This window comes from Narcine bancroftii, chromosome 2 (assembly GCF_036971445.1).
Source record: "Narcine bancroftii isolate sNarBan1 chromosome 2, sNarBan1.hap1, whole genome shotgun sequence".
Lineage (NCBI taxonomy): Eukaryota > Metazoa > Chordata > Chondrichthyes > Torpediniformes > Narcinidae > Narcine > Narcine bancroftii.
This window is the reverse complement of record NC_091470.1, coordinates 283,624,649-283,641,653: the sequence shown is the minus strand read 5'-3', so window position 1 is coordinate 283,641,653 and position 17,005 is coordinate 283,624,649. Positions and strand designations below refer to the sequence as shown.

The window sequence follows — 17,005 nt, the reverse complement described above, 5'->3', positions numbered from 1 at the left end:
TTTCTTTGTAGCATGAGGGGTTGAATAACTATTGGATACCTCAAATATTTAATGCTAATTGGCTAATAAAATCTTCAAAGAGTGGCTTTTCTTGGCATGAGTCCCTAAATATGTAAACAAATTCAGCACTCTTTTTATTGCTGTTGTGTAACAATATGTTGAGTGGGAGGGGCTGCACAGTGACAGCGAGTGTGCGCTCTTTTTGCAGGGGAGGGATTTCTGTGGAAGCCTCTTGGATAATGGATCTGCATTCTGATTTGTGTGTCACTCTGGCTGTCATTGCCAGTCTAATTGTCAGACACCTTTGTGTTTGGGTGTAGCAGGTGGGATCAAGCATGCTTCATGGCTTCTGGAGATCCCTAAAGATGTTAGAGGAGGGATTTATGTCATCAAGGCCAGTGATGAGTCGGTGATGAACCGTTAAATAAAATGATCTGTCCCCAGGCTAGACTGTTGGTTCCTTGCCAAGCAGTAATCCAGTACAATTAACCATCAAAGGGATGGGTGGGTGCAAAAGAATATTATTACAGATTGGTATGCAGCCACCTGAGAAAGCAGAAAGCTTTACAAGAGCAGCAGGTGAAAGCAATAACACTGCTGTGTTATTGTGTTCTACTTCCTTGTGCTTAAACCCTTATTGTACTCTACAAGAACAAGCCAAAGTCACTGGACCCACACAAATGTCACTTCAGTTTGGAACCCATGTAAAGAGCACATTTCCAGGTAGTATTTGCTTTTCGGTGGAATTGGCTCATGTAGTTCGTAGATCTCCAAATGGCCAGCAGAAGTGAAAGGAAATAGCAATCTGCAGAGGTCATCGCTTGAAACTTCAGTTCTGGACAATCATTGTTAAGATCCTCTGAAAAGATCCTTTTTTAAAAATACGCCTAGATACATTTGATTATACACGTTCAAGGAAGGAATATTAACAGTTTATATTTTAGCAAATATTGTGGTTTGGATATTTAAGAAAAGGGATTTTTTTTAAATGGGAACCTTTTACTTCCAGTATCTTTATGATTATATCATAGAACTATGTTGAATTTGGATCCATTTTAATATGCTTGAAATATGCAGTTTTAAAATAACTATTTCAGCTTCAGTATAAATTGATATTGTAATAAAATTAGACCAATCCCAAGAAAAATATCCTTTTTCAATTGAATTTAGCACTTAGACTACGCACAATGAATTTTGTTTAAATCTCCATAGTTACAGAGTGTTGTTACCATATTTTTGCAGTTTTAATGATCACAATATACCGAGAACAGTAAAAGAATTACTTTAAAGGGCTGTAAGCAAACCCATCAGATGGTGATTTTACTTCATGTAGGTGACTATTCTCTGTGGCCTAAGAAAAAGTCTATACTACCCTAGCTTCATAAATCAGCAATCTCAGTGTCTGAGATCCTTAATTTGCAGTGCCTTTTATTCTGCCAAATTATCCGTAGAGGGAATACAAAAATACAGCAACTTTACAGAACTATGCGAGCTGTCAGGGTAGGCTGTTGGCTTCAAAAGGAAAGCCATAAAGAAAAGTTTGACTTTGTTTTACCCTTTTTGGTTCTTATTTTTCCTTGGAAAAAATGCTCCCTGTTTTGTTACTTTGCCAAAATATTGTAAACTGAAGATTATTCACACAATTTGTAAACAGGATCCTTGAGAGAAATTAAAAGAATTGGTAAACTGCTTAATCAAGTGCATTTAGATGAATATGAACCGCACAATAAAAAGAGTTGCTGTATAACTAACCGCAACGAGTTCATGGATCTCTTTCTCCTGAAAGAAACAAAGATAGCAGTAATTAATGACCCTGACTCTGTGCCAAAAAAAAAGCTTTATTCTGACAATTCCAACTTAATTAAAACTTAAGACATTTCAATGGCTTCAGAAAGCCCCTGATGGGGCAAACTTTTGCAGACTCGTGAGAAATTTTGTAAGTTAAAGGAAAAGATCTGTGTTACCACTAACGCTGTGACTCTAATCCCTGACAGTCAAAGAATCTATTTAGCCAAGCCTTTTCTTTAACTGGCTCACACCTGCAGGCTCATTGGCATTTCCTTCAAACCAAAGAAGGCCTTTTTTGTGTTTCACGGAAGATCTGATAATAGAGGCTTTGCTGTTGGTTTTGTTTCTGTTCATTGTTTATTAGCCTTAGTTGCAGAGCCACACTTGATATGCCTAGTTTGCTTGAGGGTATAACTCAACTATGAGTATTTGAGATGGCACAACGTCAGCTCAGGAGGCATGGCAAGCTGTCTTCAGTGCAAAATGTTGTTCAAATTAGGCCACTCAACGAACAGGGGAAGTCTCAATAAGAGAGGCATGGCGTTCTTCAATGGGCTTCTTCTAAAGGATCATTTATAAAGTTTCACAGTCAAGATTCCAGATTTAAGTTTTCTGGTAGCTAATTTTTTCTTCCTTGCTTTTAAAAGAAAAAAATATCAGTCTTATGAAGCCCTGCCAGGTACACCTATCAAATGGTAAAAATGGGTGTCCTGTTTATGTTGCATTCAAGTACTGCAATCCTTAACAACTGAACCATTTGTTATCTTACAGATTAAAAAAAGAATTCCCTGAAATAACATTGGATGCATATTGAGTGCAGTAAATTGTTACAAGATCTGCATAAGAAAAACAGTTTGATTTCATCTCCCCTCCAGAAAGATCTTTTGTGTATCGTAATTTTGTCAATTCTTTCTATTCTCAAACAGTAAAAAAAAAGTTGTGATTTGTAAGGGTGCCGGAGGTAAATTCAGGTTTTTCTATTCATTCCAGGCTGTAATTCAGGATGATATTAGGCCGTGTTCAAGAATTTATTTCAGAATATGTTCATAAAAGAGCACGATGCTTCTAAGTGTATTGAATAAGCGACGGGGGATATGATGTTTGTCCTTTGCACCCGCTGATCCTCTTATGTATTTCAGAGATTAACAATGAAATATGTTCACTTGCAGATTCATTTCCAACATTTCTCTCCTGTTGTATTTTGAGCCAAACATTGCAACTGTGACTCGGCTCTTTGCCATCAACTTGGTACTAATGCTTTGTTTTGTGACTAGATCCTCTAAATTCAAATATTGTAACATGTACCTTAATTTAATACAATGGTTTTATTTAATGTACTTCAAATTACCTTTCATAAATAGTTACTTATCTGATAGGACAACCCATGCTACTTTTTGAAACTAAAGGTGATGAAAGAGCTGTATCTTGCTAATTTTGCAATGAACATATTTTAAGAAATAAAAGCAGCTTATTGATCTTAAAAGAAGAACAATTTAGAAATCTGACATTTTTGATTCTGTATTAAAATACTTCTTGTCAGAAATTGAGAGAGTATTTCCCCCCCAGATGATTGATTCTGAAAACTGTAAAAGAACCACAAGTCCTCATAGAAGCACCTCATCTATTCGGAGTTGGAAACCTCCAATGTGTGAGCTACCTTGGAAATAGGCGTCCTGTCTTGAATTAAGAGAAAGCATTGGAACAAGTGATAAGTTTGAGCAATGAAAGTACAGTATATTTCAGCATATATGTGAAACCCAACAAAATCGCTCAAAAGAATTGGGGACAACTTGTACACCAGATATACTTTTGAGACCTTAAATTCAGCTTAAAATCCATGCCAATTTGGCATATAAATCAACCTATGAAAAAGAGAATCAGCATATGTTGACCTTTGAAAAACCAAAAAAAGATGAACTACGACAGATTTTCATTGAGATTTTCATTGAAAACAACCGCACAATTGGAACCCTTCAAAATCACTCTCGCTATCGTCGTCTGAGGCAAAGATGGTGGCAAGCACATCCATACTCTCACTGTTTAAACAGTCATCAAATGGGTTCCAGTCTGCATCGGATGAGGCGATTTCAGCTTCATTGTCAGTTTTCCACAATAATCTTCCGTGCCATCAATTGCACAAGAGATACAGCATTTTTAAACAATTTTTTCACAGTCTCTTCTTTAACTTTGACCCATGCCTTGAGCATGAAGTTACACACCACATCCCCCACCTTTTGTAAACTTATTTTCTGCACTTGACATCTATGTATTCCATTCCTCGTGCACATGGTCTTTGAATGGGTTGTTCAAGCAGACATTGAGAGGATGCAATATAGATATCAAACTAACTGGGATAACAGCCATGTAAGTATTATGTAGTGCTAATCTACTTTTAGTCTTCTCAGATAAGTGGCTACGAAACATATCCCAGATCAGCAAACTCTTCTTTGTGTAAACCGCCTGGCCGGCAGTTCAATAGTCTTACACCATTTTCACCATCCATCCTTTTTAATGAAAATGTACAAAAATACCTGCAGGGAATTTTATTTAAGGTTTAATTTTGCATTGGAAGATTACTTTGAGTCTAATCTTTGGCCTGTCGGCCATGCACGATAGCACCATGGTAAACCAGGCCATGAATGTCAAAATTCACGGAGGTTTTGTCCATGTTTCCGATATTTCCCAATGGAAGCTAGTGTTTCTGCCAGTTCCGTATAATAAACTGGTGAAAATTTACAACTTTATGATCAATTTTTTTTGTAGTTTCTGTGAAAGTTTTGTTTTTTGTCATAATACCAGATTTTTCCTGTTCATGAAATGGTTGCACCAGACTATTGTAGCCCCAAAATCATTACTAAAGTCTGGGTCTGATTTTGCCTACTGCAGTGCAAATGTTCTTATTTTATTTTATGTAGTAATCTTGCCTCTGTTTACATACCCATTCTGCAACGTGATTTTCCAACTCTGGCCAACAATTGATTCCTTTTCTCAAAGAACATTGCCTTCTTGGCATTTTTCTTATAGTCTTCTTTCTTCCTCCATTCCTTTACCAACTTCTCATATACATCAAATTTTCTGGCTGCAGCCTAGTTGTTGGCTTTCTTGGCCATTTCCATCACTTTCAACTTAAAACTCGCTTCATACTTTTGTCGCAAGTTGCGTTGGGTTGATGGACCCTGCATCCATCAAACATTTGATATGCCCACATATCAATCCATGCAATCTTTTGGGGTCGATGTAGACACCGTTCAGTGGCCCATCTCAGGCATTTTGATCTTCAGGGGTCAACTTGTACGACAGTCAACAGGCCAACTCAGGCATTGAGAAAATTGGGGTCAACTTGTATGCTGGTTACACCATAAAACCCTTAAAGTGAGGCTGGAAAATGGGGGTCAACTAATGCCATGGTTGACTTATACACTGAAATATATGGTAATCATATTCGGCTTCTGACATACACTGCTGCAACTAGATCTCCTTCAAGCTGGAACATTACATGGTGGGAAAAAATGGAAAAGCTCAAGTGTATCTGATTACAACTTAAAAGCAAGGGCTGCTGATTCTAAGCCTTATAGTATCTTTTGTTTCTACATTTAAAGACTGGTACATGGGCGCTGTTGGGAAGTACAGTAAATTTTTTCTTTGGCTTGGCTTCGTGGACGAAGATTTATGGAGGGGGTAAATGTCCACGTCAGCTGCAGGCTCGTTTGTGGCTGACAAGTCCGATGCGGGACAGCCAGACACGGTTGCAGGGGAAAATTGGTTGGTTGGGGTTGGGTGTTGGGTTTTTCCTCCTTTGCCTTTTGTCAGTGAGGTGGGCTCTGCGGTCTTCTTCAAAGGAGGTTGCTGCCCGCCAAACTGTGAGGCGCCAAGATGCACGGTTTGAGGCGATATCAGCCCACTGGCGGTGGTCAATGTGGCAGGCACCAAGAGATTTCTTTAGGCAGTCCTTGTACCTTTTCTTTGGTGCACCTCTGTCACGGTGGCCAGTGGAGAGCTCGCCATATAACACGATCTTGGGAAGGCGATGGTCCTCCATTCTGGAGACGTGACCCACCCAGCGCAGCTGGAGCTTCAGCAGCGTGGAGACGATGCTGTAAATAAACTCAATTTAAATGACAGAGTCTGAATTACAAAAGTAATCATCAATTATTCTGAAGAGACTAGCCAAAGAACTTCACTTTGTTTCTTAAAATGAATAACAATGAATTAAAACAAATGCACTTTCTAAGCGTGGTCACCAAATGTTTATTTCTATGTGTACACTAATTGTTTAATATCTGGGTGTGTGAGCATGGAAAGTGCTGAATGTCGCCATGCAGATCAGAATTAATGCATGTGTTGGATTGTAAAATTTGAGATTTCTAAAGCAGAAAATGTTTCATATCTTTCGTAAATAATTTACAGAATTTAGCATGTTGCTCTACTACAGCCAGGTAGTTTTTAGAATATGAATTATGACAAACACTGAATGAGGTGTAGTGTGTGTTAAAGGTGTCCCTTTGGATTTTCAGCAAGATTAGATTACAAGATAATTTTGGATTTGGTCAGCCAGTGGTGTTTTTGATTAAATCTGATGTTGATCTTAATGAAAGGTCACAGTTTGACATTTGATTATCTTGTGTGTTTTTTTTTGAGATTGTTCTTTTTAGCCACTAATTATTGCTCTTTCTTGGTCAGCTTGCTTATTTTGGTCTTTAGTAATACTAAGCAGACCTCTACTCTGATCGAAACAGTGGATCAAAGGCAAGAGTTAATCTCTCTTCATGGGTATTATCTGTTTGAAATTGTGAAGAAAAAGGTTTCCAAGCTCTTTTGGAGTGTGCATTCTTTAAAAAAAATGGTTATAAGACAGAATTCCAGTAGAAATGCAGATGCTCCCTTTGCTCTCATTGCCCTCATTTGGTTTTGTTTTCTCAGCACTTGCAAAAGCACGAGAGTGCGTCGAACTCCAAGTGTTGCTGTTACAACTGTGGCCTTTGCAACTACACTACCAAGGCCAAGCTGAACCTGGTTCAGCACGCAAGGTCTCTGAAACACCAGCAGACAGAGAGCCTGCACAGGTTACAGTTACACCAGCAGGGGCTGGCACCAGAGGAGGACAATCTCAATGAAATCTTTTTCGTTAAGGACTGCCCACCAAGTGAGCCTGGTGAGTACCCACAGGTGGCTGTCCTTTAACCAGCCATCTCTTTCAGTACCCAGAAATTGTCCTGCACTGTAAAACACGTTGATTTCTAATCTCACAGACATGAACATATTGTTCCCATTAAGGCCGCCTTTTTATATCGGTAACATACGCGGTCCTGCATGCAGTGACATCTTTAGCAAGCATGCAGGAGGTTATGAAACTCTACCTTGGGAGGATCTCACAGTGAAATTTTTCCCCCCAGAGTGAGCTTTAATTTCCTTTCTCATGACTAAAGCAATTTGGCTTTCATTTAAAAGTTTCTTCTCTGCCAGCAGTTAATAAGTGTAACAGGACTGTAAAACTTTCAGAGACAAAAAAAAAGATTAATAGTTTTATTTGAGAGAGACCTGTAATTTAAAACATAAGACTAGTCAGAGTCCATTATTCAATAATACTAATATTTAATGATACCTTCCAAAACTGAGTGGCTAACTTGTTTTTGCTTTGGTTGACCTGGAGGAGGGAAACTGCTAACACGTTTTGAATGGCATTCCATAGCTGAATTAATCTCTGTTCCCTAAAGTGTCCTGTTTATATATGAAATCCAGAAACAGATGGTCATAAGCTGAAAGCCACATGCGAAACTTTCTGCATTAAAAGTGCCCACATTGGAATTAAATGAGACGTCTGTACTTTTGGCTTTAATTATAAGTGGATCAAAGGTGATGCAAGGATTGGGTGTTCAAGAAAGGCTTATTTAGTTAGTGGCTGTTATGTACTTTAAAATCTTTACATCAGTCTAGGTTGAAATAAGACTATTACGTTCAAATAGTTCAGGGTTTGGAAGTCAAAGGGACTTTTATTTATTGATTAGCAAGCTGTTAGAGCTGAAGTTAAACGTATCACAAAATCTCCTCAAAGTAAATTTAAATTTTCTCAGTGAAACAGTGCAGTGGTAGAGATTATTGTACACTGTGTAATCATGAGATCAATATATTGATCTTTTAGTTCCAGATTAATTTAACCCTTTGTTATCTAAAAGCAGAATACTGTTAAACACACAAAAAAACAAGTATACATGTGGTTATGTTAAGGGAGGATATGAATAAAATAAAGCACAAACATCCTTGAATCTATTATTGCTTAAATAATTATTACCCTTACACATGTCAGAACTTTGATGTTAATGGAAAATATTTTACAACCAATGTGAAAAAGAAATACGTGAATGTTAGAAATGAGGTTTCACTGTTGTCAGAAATACTGGGCTTGCACTTCAGAAATTTCTCTTTGTAAATGACAGCCAGTATGTAAGGGTATAAATGGACATGCATATCTATTTTAAGTTTCTGTTGTCTAACAATTTCAAAGGTGTGATATCGTTACAATTACCAGGTATTCACCATTAATTTTGGATTGATGTGCCATAATATTTGAGAATCTTTTTGTATATCGGTGTTGAATACAATGAGTAAATGTTTCTGTTGGCCTGGTCCATAATGCAGGAAATAGTTCATACTTTGCTGGTTGTCAAAACAATATTTCATCTTACAATCTCTACACTAATTTTTTGATCATCATGTTGAGACATAGACTTGTCAAACCATCATTTTTTTTAAAGAATAATGTCTCAAAGGATTGTACAATTTACATAATCTTTAAATCCTACCTCCTAGCACACTAAGATTGACAGAACTAGTCTTCAGTTTAAGCAAGGTCACTATTTTAGCTCATAAGTACCAAGACAGCTATAACTGCATTTCCTATCTATATATCCTTGCTACATTTCTTGAAGCCTGTCTATTGTTTCTGCATAGGCTTTGAAGCTGACTTAAAGGCCTTGGGGAAATTCAGATACAAATTCATAACCGTATTGAAAAAAGGAAAAAACAAAAAAAAATTTAAAATTTTTTAGAAGAAATAAAAGTTCAAGATTATTTTTCAAGATTCAAGATTGTCATGTAATAAAACAGAAACTGTGATAATATATAAAATTTTCTTTAGTCTACCGTAAGGCAGACAATGATTCTGCAATAATTGTCCAGTGCCCCTTACTGTCAGAGGAAGAGAAGCAAAAGAGAATCTCCCACCACCAAAAATGTCAGAATGTCCATATATTCTCATCCAGCACTTCTGCAGCCCCCATACAGCCTTCAGTCCAAACCAATTGTGACCCAAGATCCAGATGCAAATCTCTGACCCAATCAGGAAGCCTCCTTGGCACCCTCTCGCATCCAATACCTGGTACCCCTTCAGCCAGTCTCCAGCAATCCACAACTTGGTGTGAGTCCCTTGACCACAGTCGCATCCAGCCCGCAGCCTGCATAGGATCCTCGCTTCCAATCACCGACAGCCTGCCATCTGTGTGTTCTTTGGCTGCAGAACCGTACACTGTCCCATGGGCCATCTCTTCTGCTTCTTCTCAAATGGGGGGTGGTCAACCCATTTTCTGTAGTGCTGTGCCAGTCCTCTGCTTCCCCCAGAGTCTGCAACCCCTTGTGGCTACTGCTGATCATAGGCGCTGCTATCTTGGGTTGTAAGATTTTAAAATGAACCACCATTGGATCCTTTAACAGGCCATTTAAAGCCTGTACAGAGCTGACGTTCATCCGACTGAGCGGTTGAACCCTGAAGGGAGTGCTGTGTCTCTGCTCTCCATGGGTCCACACCAGTGGCAGTGCTGTCATTTTTTAAATGATAATTCCATTTTCTTTTTTGAATTACGTGTAAGGTTGTGCTTTTCCCCCATACTTTCTTTCCTCCTCCTCCTGTCTTTCTGTTCAGGCACCTGGCTACTTTTTGCTCATATCTTGATGAAAGACTCAGATCTGGAATGCTGGTCATGTATCATTGTCTCCTATGCTGTACCTGCTGAGTTTCTCCTGCATTTTTGTGCATTTAAAAGGGATTACAGTTCCTTTACCCGCTTTCTCAACTGTTAGCATCTCCATGTCAATTATAAAAAAATTGTTAAACTTTCATTCAAAGATTTTTTTTTATTTGACAGTGAGCATAACTCTCCGTAAGCAATGATTCCTTGTGTGCCGCATCAGATTTCAACTTTTTCTGGTACCTGAATGATATTGTTCACTTTTCATTTAACTGAATTTTTTTTCGGACAAAGGTGTAGATACATGGGATCCATAGTGAATGATAAGTTGGATACAAAATTGGCTGTCCTTTAGAAGTTAGGGAAGCGGTGAAGGATATTATTGAGGCTGGAGGATAGTGATCAGCAATGCTCCCCAGGGATCACTGTTGGAACTTTGTTGTTTGTGATGCGCAGAAATAATGTGCATGAAAAAGTAGGTGGGTAGCTTAGCAAATTTGCAGATGTTGCAAAGATTGGTTGTGTTGTGGACTGCGTAAAGGGTTTGCAAAGAATATAGATCGGTTGCAGATATAGGCAGAGCAATGGCAAATGGGAGTTTCATCTAGACAGGTGTGAGGTGTTGCACATTGGGAGATCAAATGCAACAGGATTGTATACAGTTAATGGTAGGGCTCTTAAAAATATTGATGAACAGAGGGATCTGTGGGTTCAGGACCATGGCTCATTGAAAGTGGCCACATAAAGAAGGTGTATAAAGTGTTTGGCTTCTCTGGGAAGCGAATTGAGTACAGAACCAAGGAGGCCATGTTGCAGTTATATAAAACTTTGGTTTGGCCACACTTGGAATACTATGCACATTTTTGGCTGGCCCATTAGCAGGAAAGATGTGGTGGCTTTTGAAAGAGTACAGAAAAGGCTTACCAGGATGATGCCAGGTTTGGAGGGTGTGAGTTATTGGACAAACTTTAATTGTTTCATCTGGCATTTAGGAGGTTGAGGGGTGTCCTGATGGAAGCGTGTAAAATAATGAGAGGCATCTATAAGGTGAACTATTGAAATCTTTTCCCCGGTTAAAAGCGTCACACAGAAGAGTAAGTGTGGTAGGTGAGGGGGAAGAAGTTTTACGGAGATGTTTGGGGAAAATATTTCACAGAGAAAAGGCTACCAGGAGTAGAGGTGGAACCAGACACAATAGTAGGATTTAAGAAGTTTATAGCTACAGGGAGACACAAGACCATGGAACAATTAACAACAAGGATGAGAAATTTGAAATCACAGCTGAGTTGAACCAGGAGTTAATAAAGACAGTAGGCAAAAAGAAGATTGATAAAGAGGAATTGCTAACAGTAAAGGGATGGACTGAATATATGCTGGAGTATAAAAATTAAAATGTTTCCTTATCATAACCCATTTTTGTCTAACTCGAAACCAGCCTGAGAAGGAGGAATTCCTGACATAAGCTAACCTGACCCTTTCCATAAACATTAACACTGCCCTACGTTGAGGATAAACCACCAAATATTGATCAAGAACAGGGGACATAATGCAGTGATACCAAGTAAATCAACCAAATCTGGATAAGCCACTGGACTAGCATAACACAAAAGTTTGATCACTGGTTAGAGCATTTGAATAAATGATCAAAAGCTCAACACATTTTCAGCTTAGTCACCTGTCTTGAAGGTAATGGGATCCAGTTTTGCAAGCTCATGAAGGGTTTGAGCAGTGTGGTTCCCAGAAAGAACAGACAGTTACTGAGATGAGTGAAGGAAATGGTGGCCATAAGCAATGGTTTCAGTCTACCTAACTTTCAGTCAGAGGAAATGGCTGCTCATTGACCAGTTTGTGATCAAAATTATACTTTAGTTTCATGTTGTTTATTATTGGAAATATGAACAAGACGTGAAAAATGTAACTCCATTGTCTGCAGAAAGCTTCAAACAACAGAACTCTACTCAAAATAATGAATTTTCAAATGTTGCCAGTGAACAAATCCAATCATTGAAGTGGTCCAGTGAAAGAGACAGTCAGTCACTATGTTGAAACCTTTTTCTGAAGAAGAATACGAGCCTGATGGATTTGTTGATGCTTGTGACAAATCAACTTATTTCTCAACAATTTAGACATTGTTCTTGGTTGGGGAGCAGGATGGTGCATGGGAGAGGAAACTTTTAAAAATCAATCTGGGTTTAAATTGTCAACCATTTAAGTGGTCACTTATTTCACACCTGCTTTCAGTTTTCTAAAACATGCATTTCCTCCCAGGTGAATGAATTCCTAAATTTATGAAAATGGTAGTCTGCTTCCCGCTGTCTTTTATCCTCATTTTGTGCTACATTTTGTATCCTGATGACATTTAAATGTTCTTTTTTTAAAATTATACAGCAGGAAGGGAATCTGAAGAGAAATTACTACAAATATTGTACAGGCCAAAGGACCTGTACTGTGCGGTAATGTCGATCTCTCCATTAATTGTGATTTTCAAAGTTCTTGGAAAACATTTCAGCAACTTCAGCCTGTTCAAGAAATGACGAACCATTCTTTGATGGAGACTAATTTAAAAATGCTGGAAACTCAACAGGTCAAGGTGCATCTATGGAGAGAGATGCAGGATTAATATTTCAAGTCACTGATCCTTCAGAGATTGATGCTGTCGTGACAATTAAGTGTGCTTGCTATTCTCACCCCTCAGCTTTAGTAAGTTATTCTTTTCATATTGCCTAATAGAAATCTTTAACAACTGACTCAAAGGTTGCCTCCAAGCTTTGGCAGCCTGTCAAATTATTATGAATACTCAAGGACAAAGTTACATTTGAGAATAAATCAGTAAAATTAAGTGTCGGTGAGGGAAGAAACTCAAAGTGCTTGGTTGTTCTTGGTATTATTTGTTACAATATGACTAGTCATTAAAGCAGGGCTGATGATGGAGGACAGTCCTGAAAGGTTCACTTGTATGAGGCATTTCGCCCTTTGCCTTTCATCTCAAGGGTCAACCAAAACCTCCAGCATTTTCACAGGCAATACTGGGAAAGGGAGGGGATGTTACATCCAATTTGAATTTGCAATCTTTCCCTGCTGTCAGTAGACCTGTATCATAATTAAATAATGATTTTTGTACCTGATAGCTCTGCAAAAGTGTACAATTGCAATGTGCAACTGAATTTGTGCATTGTTCCTGTCTGTGATGAGTAGGATGGCAGAAATTGGAGCTGATTGAGGTGTGTTACCGAGAAGATTTATTAAAAAGATTTAAGGATTGATGGAAGCAAATAGTTCTGAGATAACTGTCAGAGAAGATTAGTACATTCAGTTATGAAGAACAGTATGAAATTATTGAACAATGACTGAATAACATACAGGCAGAAAGAGGAATAAATGGAGGGAGAAAAAGAGAGACAGATGCAGCAATTTTAACAGCAGAGAATTATAAAGAATCAGACAAGTCATCTTTCAAAGTAGAAATATAAAGACCAATAGGGCTCTCATTAAATTCTGCAATTGTGCTATATTATGTGATCTCTGCATTAAGAGGATTCTGATGTCCTCAATGTTCCAGAACATGAGTGAGAAGAGGTTGGGGTGGAGGATGGGGAAGCACATTACTGTGGTCTTTGGGTAGAAATGATTCACATGTAAAGCCTCATCTCATGGTTGTGTATGATGATCATTCAAGTGGTGGAGGGATCAGAGCCTGTAGTAACCAAACCATTAGGAGAGAAACCAAAGGTGAATGCAGTAGGATAAGAACTAAAGGTAATGATTATCCAGAGAAACCGAAGGAGAACAGGGAGAAGGCGGAGACCCTGTCCTCCGAGGTTTTTGGGGAGCCATAGTCCTATGTTCATCTGGTTGTGGAGCAATATGTCCAATGCCTAATGATCCTAAGGCAGTGGTGTCAAAGATTTCTTCCCTTCCATAAGAAGAACTCCAGCCACTCCCTCTCTCTAGACTGCTTTCCTATGTGAGAGTACTGGCATCCCAGATTTCCAGGCCTCCAGATTACTCTAGACAGTGACTGCTATTACATGTAATGTTTGCAGCCCATTATGGAGCAGATGTTCTATTGCTGAGGGTAAAGCAATTCCTTCTCCGAAGGTAATGTGTGATCATCAGCTACAAATCCGTGAGTATGGGAAGCACTCAGAAACATTCAGCCTCATGCTGTGCCTGCTGCATGCAGCTTCCAGGAGAGGGATGAGAGACAAAAACTACCAGAGGAGATAGAAGAATGTGGTTTTTCCCCTTTCTACTTATCTCCTCTCTGTGGTCAGAGCGCTAGGTGATGCTGGAACATTGCATCAATAGTGGGGCCCAATGAGATTCTATTGTGCCCCTCAAGGTGAAGTTGGTGCCTCAAGAGTGCTCTGCAGTATTCTTTGTTATTGTTTACTGTTTACTACATTGGAGCCACATTCATATTTAAATGGGGATGATCAACATACACTAACCTTCTGGAAACCCAACAAATCTGGCTGCTAGTGACCAAAGCAAAACTTAAATCACCGTTTGCTACAATTTCACATTGCCATCCCTATTACTGATCGTTGCAACCCCATTCCATAAAAATCATGAAAACAGAAGTAAATAAATATTTGTTGCACATTATTAGCATAAATTCTTGACAAGTTTCCATTTTGCATGCCCATAGCTCCTGCCTTCTGCTTATCTGTGGCTCCCTTGCCTGATTCGAAGCACTGCAGCCAATCCAGCAGATGGTTGCTCCCCTGGAATAAGGAGGATGCTAATGTACCACAACATCTTTCTATAGTCCAGGCCACCCAGCTAGTTAGCAACTGTTAAGCAGTGTTGGACTGGTGATCGTGGCAGCACATATGCCATTAACTATGCGTAGAATCCACAGTCAAAATATTTGGAATCACTGATGTATTCGCGGGCCAGCGCACAATTTGCACAAGAAAAAGGCATTGGAGCCTTGAAGTCCTGCAAGAGTTGTGCACATTGAGCCTGCATCTGAACTATGCTGTCCTTAGAATTGGATGTAGCTTGTGTTACTTTTACAGTGAAATTGCAGCAGCCATTTTGGGGGGTAGATTGAAGGTGATAAGTGACCTGCTGTTGCTTATGTTGTAAAAAATCACAGCAGGAGTTGTATCAGGTCCATTATGTGGTGTTGCAAACCCATGATCATTATGCACTGAAATTATGGCTGTGGATTAGGAGCCAAACAATCTTTTAGGCTGTCTGCCTAAATGAGTTGTTTATTTGTTCATTGCTTATTGCATTATGGCTGAGAGTTTATCTCTGACCATGTTACTATATTAAAGTGTTCTTAAATGCATCATGCACTCTGTATTTGCCATCAGTTTTCTCAGCTGTAAGACCCCTTTAGGGGACTACTTGAGGCCACCATTTTGGTCAAAAAGAACTGCAAATACAGGTATTAATGCTATCTGGTGTAAGGGCTCTTCTGCCATTCTTAGATCTGAGCAAAAACCTCAAAAAAAATTTCTCTGCTCTCAGCTGATATTAAGTCAGCTTTCAAACAGCCGATTATCACTGGAGCGCCTAGTGGCCCCCACGGTAGCATTAGGTTGGCAGGCCAGTTTTGTTTCGTCCTGCCTCCAATCTCCTCAGGCACAAGCTGCATCCCATGCTCCCAAATCACCCCAGTTTTGGCTACCATCCAGTTTCTAAACTCAATTCTAGTAATTGATTCAGCTTTGAAACATCTCAGCAGGTCAAATATATTTATCATGAGGAGTAGATAAAATTGTTTAATATTCATAATATCCTCCTGAGTATTCTATTGTAACCTCTGACGGGCGAAAGGAAAGTTTTGGTAACTATTTGAAGTGTTTAGATATTGCATTTATTGTACAAATGCAGTTTATAGCATGGTTCTATATTCTAACTGCTGTCAACTGATCTAATTGCAGTTTTACTGCAATGCATAAATGTAAGTGATTCTTTAGGGACAAGTTACATTTTGAACTTTTCAGATGAGTGATATTCAGCTGCACACAACCAGTGAGATTGTTTATTGTTTCTTCAGCTGGACATCTGCTGCAGTTATGAGGACCACCACTTCTTTCCTTTTAATTCTTAACAAGTTTGCAAGACATTCATATCATGTGATACAACTATGCAAACTTAAGACTTTGAACTAACTGAATTTATTTAAGCAAAGGATGTTAGCTTCTATTTGTTTCTCTGTGACTTATTTTTGCCAAAAGCTCATCTAATTTCCTGTTCACAGTCCAGCAGACTCATCATCAGTGAAGGAAGGATGTGAGAAATGTTGTGAGATTGATGAGGTTTAGATTTATGAAATGTACACGGAGTGTCTGCTAGAAATAGTAAGTGGGCACAAGCGGATGGAAGGAATTTAAATGTTTGAGGCATCATTTACTATTCTGTTAAATAAACTGCAGAGTTCTCTATGTGCTTTGAGTTTGGGACGAACTCTGAAACAAAGACTAATTCAGTAGCTAAACTGTGGAGCTCTGTGCAAACTTTCATTTTAAACCAAAACCCACTTCACAAGATGTCTGCCTTTTACATAAACCAAGGGAGTGAGCTAATTTAAATGAAACTAAATTTTAATGAATTGAAGACAGTAAAAAGTTCAGCAGTTAATTAATTTATTGAACAAACATTTGAGCAGAATGTTTATTTGATAAATTATATTGATTACAGATAAAAATATAATTACAGATGAAAAGAATTTTTGAATGTCCTCTTCACTCCCTTTTTAGTATTTCACCTTCTATCCTGTCGCAGTAGTAGTAATGTAGCTCTTCCACCAACACTGTGAAAAAATTCCTTTCAGGAGATTTTCCAATTCTTTACAATCATGAAGCCATGGTACTTATGTAATTCTATACCCAAAAGAAAAGCAAGTTAATGTACTTTTAAACATACCATATTTTGGATATTCTCATTGAATACTTTTATTAAAGCAAGTTTTCATCTCCAATCTCATGCAAGAAAGAAGTAAAAGGTTAAGGCAGATAGAATAAATGGAGAGGAGTATAATTAAAATTAGATTTAATGAAATAACAACCAGAGACAAAATAGAAAGGAGTCATGATCTGGCACAGGTCAAGAATTTATTTTCCAAGCCACTTAAATTTACCATTATAGTATCAAAATTATTTCAACTTTGTGAAGAATGATATTATCTTTATTTACTCCTAGAATGCAGGAACTGCACGTACATACTGAAATAGCCTTGATCAACAGAGAGGACAAGATAAAGTTTTAAAAAGATTACATAATTGCAGCAGAAAATG

General features: G+C 38.4%; 1 protein-coding gene across 4 annotated transcripts in view; it reads left to right on the top strand.

The window, feature by feature from the left end:
- The window catches only part of zfhx4 (zinc finger homeobox 4), a 267,394-nt gene that overhangs the window by 117,224 nt on the left and 133,165 nt on the right, over positions 1 to 17,005 (top strand). For all 4 annotated transcript variants that reach the window (XM_069921170.1, XM_069921169.1, XM_069921168.1 and 1 more), the window contains exon 4: positions 6,709 to 6,940. In XM_069921170.1, coding sequence (XP_069777271.1) covers positions 6,709 to 6,940 — 232 coding nt within the window. The remainder of the gene's footprint in view (positions 1 to 6,708; positions 6,941 to 17,005) is intronic.